General features: G+C 38.1%; 1 protein-coding gene across 1 annotated transcript; it reads left to right on the top strand.

The window, feature by feature from the left end:
* Positions 1-358: 358 nt before the first annotated feature.
* On the top strand, positions 359-9,370 carry PCNA (Proliferating cell nuclear antigen). Its single transcript, XM_022849476.2, has 3 exons — positions 359-548; positions 2,292-2,844; positions 8,790-9,370. Exons 1-3 carry the CDS (start codon positions 473-475, stop codon positions 8,944-8,946), a joined length of 786 nt encoding a protein of 261 aa, XP_022705211.1. The 5' UTR covers positions 359-472; the 3' UTR covers positions 8,947-9,370.
* The last annotated feature ends 671 nt before the right edge of the window (positions 9,371-10,041 follow it).

Here is a 10,041-nt window from a genome sequence, read left to right as displayed (position 1 = left end):
AAAACAAATTTATCTAGTTTTTTTTTTAAGATTTCCTTACTTTACTCGCATTGCGTCAAATTCCGTATATGATAGTGATAGGAAATTCTGATTTGAATCTAAAAGATATAATAAATGAATAGTAATAAAGAACTTTTATATAATGAATAGTATTTGGGGTGTGCATTGGTTTTTTTCGTATTATGGTAGCACTCAGTAGCAAAAAATTTTCTACACTCGATCTTACTCAATAGATACCATCATACCCTAAAAAATTTTTAAGACGCTTTACAGTTTTTTTGACTTAGAATAGATTATGTGGAGGACAGTTAGTGTGGTACCGAACAGTACCACACTTGTTTGGCGCCAAATTCTGACATGTTCCGGTTTCGAAGTGGGTTTTGGCGGATAATAGCGCGCTTAAGTTCACATCGAATTGCCAATTAAAAGTCTAAACGTTTCCGCGGTTTGAATTTTCCACAAAAGTAGCAAAATGTTTGAGGCGAAACTTAACCAGGGAGCTGTCCTCAAGAAGATGCTCGACGCAATCAAGGACCTCATCAACGAGGGCAAGTAGTTGCTTGCTAAGCTCTGTATACCTGCATACTGTTCAATTGTGTTTTTTAGTAAAAATATGTAGATTAGAGCGCAAATTTAAGTTTTCTTATCTAATATCTACAACCACAAAGTAGGTGCGATACTCAAGATCTGGCCAGTTATGACGATATCGTGTCTTGTATTAAAAAGTAAACTAGCTCCGGTAAAATAGCCTACCAAAGGTGAAGTATGCAATTGGTCTACGAGTCTTGGTCAGATGAGTCAAAGTCGCTTAGTTTTGGCCGCTGGCAACAGCAGATGATACGTGAAGCACAAGTTCGATGAAGTATTAGCTGGAATTTGATTCAAACAGTAAATCTCGAATTTGCAGAGTAACGTCCGTAATTGAAATGGAACGAAATCTTACGAATTGAATCATATCATATTGTTATTCCAACCTATAGGTTTATAAGGTATAGGTTTGTAGGTACCCCAAAACTGATATAAGTCATGCTTGTATCAATATTATTTCAAAAATAAAGAAATATTTAGAGCTGTAGTGTGCCTTTGCGAACTGCACATTTACTCAGCGGTTGTCTGTTATAGTACTATATAGAGTTGGTGGCCTGGATAGGCTGACAAATGTGCGTTGGCCATTCCGGCTATAGGAAGGCACTGGTTGTAATTCATTTTATAAATGCAGAGCGATCGATGTCATCATTTCACCTTCCCTTGGCGTTAGAAACTTCACTTATTATTGCATAGTAATATTACTTGGGGTGATCTATTAATTGCAATGGCGAAATTACCCTTACCTTTTTACGATCAGAAAAGGCATTGCCTCGAACAAGAACATTCTGTAATTGTCTACGTTCCGCCCCTGAGGTATTTTTTTGTTTCTTTTTTATCATTCGTTTAAATCGAAGCCTGACTAGGCACAAAAATACTATAACAGCTGAAAGCAACTAGTTGTTGAAAGCAATTTAATTAAAAAAAAGCAAAGTAAAAAACGGCGTAGCAAAGTAAAAAAAGTCTTGTTGTCTTCTAACGCAGGAAGCTGTCGAGGCATAGACTTATTTTCTAATTTCTATCAAAAACATATGTTGCACAAATAAGTTATATAAATATCTAGACACGTTAGAGCATGTGCAGAAACATTATGGTTCGATTCTTTATTATTATAATTTATTATATTATTATTTAGCTAAACATATTATAACTCCGCAAACCCACACGTTTATGCTATAGCTCCATATATTTGCATCAAGTAAGTGAAGAACTTAACGAAGTGACGAATCAAGCCTAGCTCGACATTAATTAATATCAAGATACAATAACTAGCTATTAACAAGAAGGTCCTAAACTGCGCGTTTTACGAAATTGAAGGACTTCTAATGAGAGTATAGTCAGTAGTATTTTAGGTAACCTAAGGTCTAGTCGCAATAGCTGACAACGGGTTGGCTCCAGAGGATTTTAAGACGGAAGATTCATGTTATTCAACTTCTGTAACTTCACACAACTTAAAAAAGCAAACGCACATTTTTCCTGCTTTCCTGTCAACCTGATAAATGAAGTGGCACTCTTTCGTATGACATGCTGTAATTAAATACATTCACATACATTACTAATAGGCTAAAAACCATTGAGACGTTAAATAATATCAAACAAGGGTGGTCCAAAGTTCACTCCGTGAACACATTTTTTGTATGAATAGTTGAAATAATGTCCACTTGTTTACACTATAAGATCATGAAGTGTGACTGATTATATTGCAGGAACATGGGACTGCAGTGCGTCGGGTATCTCACTGCAGGCAATGGACAATTCTCATGTGTCTCTCGTCGCACTTAACCTGCGCGCCGATGGCTTCGACAAGTTTCGCTGTGACAGAAATCTTTCAATGGGAATGAACCTCACATCGATGGCGAAGATCCTTAAGTGTGCTGAAAACAACGATATCATCACGTTAAAGGCGCAAGACGATGCCGATACGGTCACATTTGTTTTCGAGTCGCAGAATCAAGATAAGGTATCCGATTTTGAGATGAAGCTTATGAATCTCGATTCAGAACACCTTGGGATCCCTGAGACTGATTACTCAGTTGTTGTCAAAATGCCATCAGCTGAGTTCCAGCGTATTTGCCGCGATCTCTCGCAGATCGGCGATTCGGTACAGTTGACTTGCACAAAGGATGGTATCCGATTCTCAGCTTCTGGTGATCTCGGAACCGGCAACATCCAGTTGAGTCAGACGGCTGATGTTGAAAAGGAGGAAGAGGCAGTGATCATCGATATGCAGGAGGCAGTTACGCTCACCTTTGCTCTAAAGTAAGAAATGCTCTCAGTGAGACTTAACCGTTGCGCAATATATTACTAGTAGTTAGCTATTATATTTTGCCGCTTCCAGCAATAACTAGCTGTAGGAGCAAAGTAAGGAGCAATAATACAAGGGCATTTTGACTGAAGATACGTAGAGGTTGGGAATTGTGCGTGTTCATACTTAACTCTTGTTATTGCATTTTATAGTCGGCGTTTATTGTTTCGACTACCGAACAGCTTAAGACGGCTTCAAACCGTGTTGTGTCCTTTATGACTTACTGCCGAAACTGCATAGTCTCCTTATCAAATTTTCGAAATCAATTCGTATGCCAGTGCGTTGACTGTTTCTAGTTTTATTCTACTGATCATAAAATTATCTTCCTGCAGAGTTAAAGCCCTCTGCGACAACTGCCGCTGCTACCTCTAGGCGGGCTGCATGAAAGCGGTGTGTCTCTATGGAGGCTATGGGAAAAGAAGATTGACACGAACGAGCCGAAGCCGCTCCCAATACAAGATTCTAGAGCAAATACGAAGTTACATAATTGCGTTAAAGAATGGTGTTGTCTAAAGTTCTCTGGTAGAATATAGAATTCAGGAAAACCAGAAAAGTTTGCCTAGAATTCTAATGTTTATCTTTCATTTTTCTCTCATATTCAGTATTCACTACTACATTCAGTATTCAGCAGGCTTAAACGCATCGGCCTGTCTTAATTGCATCAGCACTCGTTCAGTTTCGAGATTGCAATGCCGTAATCCATGTGCAGATAACAAACAAACGAACATTTTGTGTCTGTTTGTAAAGACTGGAATTGTATTCATGGGCATGATTGAGGAGTTTATCACATATGTCGCACATTTTCAAACATTTTCATGGAACTGCCTCTATTTTCAAAGATTGTATCGTTCTATCGTTCGTTTATACTTTTTCTCCGGCAAATTTTCACCGTTATCGGATCGAAACGTGACACAATAAAGAATGACAATGCAATGCACAGCACATTATCCGTTATACAATAAATACATTGTATACTTGCGGCAGATACGGCTACCATAATCATTGCGAACAATCAAGCTTTCAGCATATCGTTGGAATTACCGGTGTTTCTCCTGATCGGCCGTCGCAGCCAGCTTGTATGTTGATTTGATGGAGCTTAGGTTGTGCTAGAATATTAGTTGACTTGATTAGTTGACAGGTTCCCCTGCGCCGAGATGTGTCTATCTGTGTGCAGGTTTACTTGTTTTTGGGAAAATCCCTCTCACTATTTCTGTTCGTTTGACGTTGTCCTGTTTGTTTCCTGCTTCGCACCGTTATACCATTCGTTTCAAGTCGACAATTCAACTGATGGACAACTTTTCATCTACTTTTTCGGTCGGTAGCGCTTCGTTTTGTCGAGCTGGCCCACTAGTGCCCTCGATCTGCCTGTGAACAGCAAGATGCACCAACAGCAAAGTGGGAATTGTTCCATTTGCTCCCTTCCCACTTCGTCGATGGCTGCCCTTGCTGTTGCTTTTGCCTCTGTACTGTTTTTCGGTGTATAAAAGCAGTGAAAACAGTGATGTGATAGAATGGGCACGACGCGTGCAGAGAGTGCGCGAACCATCACGGTGCGTGAATTTTTAGTTCGGCTGTTGTTTGGAAAAGGTTAGAGGGTGGTTGAAGTAGCGGGATTTTTAGTTCAGTCTTCTCGATCCCCGCAGCAACGATCTTTGCGCTGCGGTGGAGGAGGGAAGAACACAACAAAAACGTGCAATCATTCTGTTTTCGATTGCAAACCCTACGCTTCTCTTCTCCCTTCGCAAACTTTCAATACCTTCGCTTTAACCCACGTCCCGTGTGCGACTAGGAAAAGGATGGCAACGGTGGAACAATAGCAATTGGAACCCACTTCTGTCGTATCGGTGCTGTTGTGAACATTATAGTCGCCTTCGCATAATACCAGTAATTCTTGTTGCCTCCAAACAAAAGAAATCCGCCGTTGTAAAATCCAATCGACTTATTTATCCCAACACCGTACCACTTATTGTTTTTTTATAGCATGTAATTTATCGGTCTTAAGACAATTTCTCTGGCGGATAGATCCGAGCCATATCTAGTATCCACCTTCCAGATGCCAGGCAGTGTTTCAATATGCAAGATGTGTCTTCGAATACAATGGCAGCACCGAGCACCATAGAAGCTTCAAACACAAGACCCAACTTATGAAAACATTTCCCAAGAAGCACTGGCCAGCACCTCAAAAAATGATTTTAGCACATCTGGACGTGCGACGCTGAGTAAATCGCGAAGTCAAAATAACCCGAGAAGAGCGGATGAAGACAATACAGATAGATCCAGTAAAGGAAATGATGATAAGACCAGCGGCGACAAAGTTGGTGATGAGATGAAACGTGACAACTATGGCGAACGAAATAGGAGCCAAGGTTCAAATAGAAAATCTAGAGATAAACGAAAACAAGAGTAGAGAAAAGGCAAATGGACGGTACACTGGAGTTCAGCTGCCAAAAAGAGCCAACAGCAAAAACCATGACGATATCTCTTGATACTGAGAGTTTTCCTATATGGAATTGTTGTTCATATGTAACCAGAAATCTACTTCTACTAGATGATGAATTATTTTTGTATGTACGTAACATTTAAGTACGCAACAAGCTTACCAAACTAAACAGACAATTGCCAGCTGCTAAAAAAGTAATCTCGAAGTGGAAATGAGTACACCTCTTACTGATATATGCAACGAGCATGCCTCTTGAGGAGAAAGCGCTTCATCTGCAGTGGAATATATCTTGTCTTTCTATTCCCACATTGATGTATGATTTAGACAACTTAATTGGTAAGTTGTTAAATTAAGTTCACAAAGATTACCGTTGCCCTTCTAAGTATCCGTGACATTAGAGCAAAGTGCCAATATAAACAATTAGCACAATTATGGGCAAAAGACAGGATTGACGTTACGCGCAGCTCGGGAACTTTTCTACAGAATTATAATGTTGTTGCCTTTATGATTCATAAATTTCAACAATTTGCGATAGATTGCCCCGTGCGGCGGTGGTGGTATGTCTCTGTACGTCGGCGAATCTTTTGAAGTGCGCTGTCTTTCGTCACTTTTTCTTCACAGTTATTTTCGTCACTGGATGTGCATGAATGTTAAAGTGCTGTTTGAAGCGGCTATCGTTGAAGCGTATCGTTATTGGAATTTACTCCGACAATCGACAGAACTGCTACGTATTGATTGGAATGCTTAATGTTATAATCACTCTCACAAGAAATACTCACTATTATCTCGAGTGACTCGAACATAAATGTACCGGTTGCAGATGAGAAATTATCAGTTTGTCTACCGTGTTTCTCCTTTGAAAGTTTACTAGCTGTAATTGATCAAATAACGATAGAAGCATCTGAAACGTGTACATATCACATATGTTTGCCTTTTTTCACCAATATTTTGTTTTTTTTTTTACAACCGCCCTTGAAGTAAATCAGAGAAGTATGAGGAGAACTTTTAAAGTGCAAATCATTTTAACCGATACTAACATCAATAAACAACTTTACAGATGCTGATTTCACGTTCGACTCTTTAAACCGTACCCTATATAATATTTATCATATTTTCCCTTTTTTTTTAATTTTACTCATTGTACATGGCCCACACCTAAAACCTTTTCGGCCAAGCTTTATCACTTTAGACGCACTCTTAACAAATTAGGAATGGCATGCTGTCAACAAATTCCGCGGCCATACTTAAAATACTTGTCAAACAAGTGCTAAAGAATCTGATGTCATGACTTTTGAAAGCTATAATGAAGAAGCTAAATTATCTGCATTTTTTTTTTGCATAAGTGGCTTTGATTACGACAGCTCAGCCAGTTTCACCACTACCGCATGCCTCGACGCTCCGTTCAGAATGTTATTTAGGTACTCCAACAAACCAGAGATCTATACCCATGACATACCTCAATCTGAAAGTGCGTGAAAAGTGTGTCAAACATTAGTTCGAAGATAATTTTTTCAACATGGTTCTGTCTTAAAATTGCACTGCTGTTCTTCGCACCTATGATTTGGTTTATCATATCAATATCTACATTATTCGCTCCTGTAATAGATACAATATTTATAGATGTCGCAAGGGCTTTTGATCCGATATACCACGAAAATTTCATAAATAATTTTCTGCTGTGAGCTTTTACTGGTAGTACTCGATTGGCCCAAATCTTACTTGACCAACCGCTTTTCAACTAGACGCATTGGTCTTGAAATACCCTCATTCATATGATTATAATGAATCATTAAAACGTGAAATTCCGCAAGGTTCAGTTTTAGGCCCGTTTATATTTACCTATTTATATGGATGTGCATTCCTCCTTCTCTACATCGGGTCCCGTGAATACAGATTGCATGTAATTTATTTTTCTGCCAATCTGACCTTTATAAGACAGACTTGCAATTTGTCTTCTAATGCAGACATCTGCTGAGAATGAAGTGGCTAACATTAAATCTATCCACACTGGACCTTTCTGCAATCATTTTTAAATCGGAGTGTGTCCCTTTCAAAATATTTCAGTGCTCCATCAACATACAAAGCAGATCAATCAATCTTAACAGGACAGTCAATTAATTAAGCTCATTCGCAAGGTGAAGCTTTACCTTTGGACAACGATTAGACTGGGAAAGTTACTTCTTTAATGTATGCCTAATGTGTTGTTTTTATCTAGTCTTTAAGCTACAGGTTTCCCTCAACACATACTTTTATGCCTTTATGGATTGCGTCTCGAACCGATGATTACATTCACTATTGTGGTTTGGGGCAACACATTCTTTTAGCATTTAAATATTGTATTAATGTTATAGTACAATGCCATTCGGACCGTCCTTGGATTATTAAAGTTCATTTATATATCAAGGTTTTTCAGCGAGTCTAGAATTCTTACTATTTTACAGTTTTACAAGTCGAGTGATGTACTAATCAATGTGCACATCCAGAGTGAATAAACTACATTTAATCTCCATCGCCGCCAACTTTTTTGATATTTTCTTAAAAACGACTATAGGGCGCTACTAGCTCAATTAGCTGAGCACAGAAACTATGCAGTTAATTCGCTCAGTTATCAACAATAATTTATTTGGAATTCTTTATCACCCATATATCCGTTGCATAGAAAACCAGAAAGAGTTGCTGAGACTTATTAAGCATGGTACGCTGATTTGCTTATTGCTATATGTTAGTTACATTACATGAAACTGGAATTAGTTCTTGGTTGACCTCAGCTTCTTCAAACTTCAACAGCCTTAGGCTTGTATATTTGTATTTCCTATTTAATGTACATGCTTATCTTTATCTCTCTCTGACGTAAAGTAGAAAGATTAAAAAAAAGAGATTTTTGCACCGCTTCGTAGCCAATTTGTAACAATATGTTAGTAATCTTTAACCATAAGGTAGTCCAGATAATGGAAGGACGTGTATAACAACGCAGAGAAATTTACCCCTAATCCAAGGTTTCGCGATTGTCCAATAACGATTGTTACTTATCGAAATCTTGTTTCCGCCGGTTAGATGGGCTTACCTTCGTATTTAACAGATAACTTATTGAGTGTTGGTTATTTTCGAATTGAAACAAAAAGGCGGTATAGCTTACATTTTGATTGTCTAAACTACTAGTACTTAGATTATTTATTCGCGTTTCTGACAGGTATCATTGAGTCTTTGTAATCTGTGGCACAAGAATTGTCTCATAATGGCCATTGTATTGCGCGTACTGCAAGGCAGCCATATACAGTAACTACGTAGACACTTTGAAACCTATCCAGACCCGGTCATGTTTAATAATCAACATGCAACTCTACTAACACCAAACTAACCAGTTAGATACTGGCGAATACAGTTTACTTTTAGTGTGTGCGAATACATGTTGCGATGACTTGAAATAACCTTGTTATGTTGTCATCATTCACGTTTCAGATATCTAAATTCGTTTACGAAAGCAACGCCTCTTTCGACCCAGGTCTGTCTTTCAATGTCTGCTGACGTACCGCTCGTAGTTGAGTATAAGATTGAGAATATGGGACATCTTCGATTCTACCTTGCCCCGAAGATCGATGACTCCGAGGATAATTAAATAGGAATAATTGCGACAATGATGCTAGAAGTAAATGGACTGGTTATTAATGCCCATCAATATTAGGTTTGGTAGAAAGCTGGCAGTTTCCGATAAAAGTTTCGATCAGTTCTGACTGAGGCATTGTTTTCTGGTAACACAGATTCGGGCTACATAAAAATCTTCCCCGACTGTGTGAACGATAAATCAGCCGTGACAGGATAGCGAACGGCGGGGTCAGCATGAACCTGTTGAAAAAAGAAAACTTGAGAAAAATATAATCATAGTTTTGTTTACAGTGGTCACCGATATTTTATATAACTATATATTTACACGATTTCTTAACATGCAAGCGTTCCACAATAGTTTCCATTATTGTCGAACAACAACGCCACAAGTACCAGACATAATAAGAAAATAAAATGTGTGTATATTTTTGTAATTACTTTTGTCTACTTATTTTCTTGTGTAATTTGAGTTAGGGTTAATTAATAAAAGTGGAATTAGTTCGTACAACTTTGACTACCTGTTTGTTCTCGGCAAACAAATGAGTCCGTTTGTGTTACTGTTCAAAATACTCGAAAGAAGTTCGCCGAGATTACACTGTTTTGTTAGGCTTACGTTCTTAGTGGTAGTTAGCCGTCACGTTAAATTTAAAATAAGTTTTTTAAGCCCAATTAGGCCTTACCATTGCACATACATGGAGTTTACATGATAATTTCACCCCAGAGATTTTTGATGCTTCCACGTTTTTCGTTAGGAACCGAGCTAAAAGACGTCCTTTTTGGAAACAGAAACAGAGATACTTCACAATGTACTTACGTCGCCATTAATTAAGAATAGTTTTTGGTAACTTCTAGCATAAAAATTAATTTTCCTAGACTCGATTTTTCGTCAGATAAAGCCCATTAACTTAAATTGTGCAAATGTAAATCACGGTTTTTGTAATTTTATGTAAGTATTATACAATATATAATAACTTGGTTTGGAGATATATTTGAAAACATTATAAAATCTTTTCTGCCTGTGCCTTTTTATTTTTACACCTTGTTCAACGAAACGTATCTAAAGCAAGTAACTGCTTCTAGCTGTAAGCTCTAGCAAACTCTTTTGGCA

Source organism: Varroa jacobsoni, unplaced genomic scaffold (assembly GCF_002532875.2).
Source record: "Varroa jacobsoni isolate VJ856 unplaced genomic scaffold, vjacob_1.0 scaffold_1406, whole genome shotgun sequence".
Taxonomy (NCBI): Eukaryota; Metazoa; Arthropoda; class Arachnida; order Mesostigmata; family Varroidae; genus Varroa; species Varroa jacobsoni.
The sequence above is the reverse complement of the archived record's forward strand: the minus strand, read 5'-3'. Positions and strand labels throughout refer to the sequence as shown.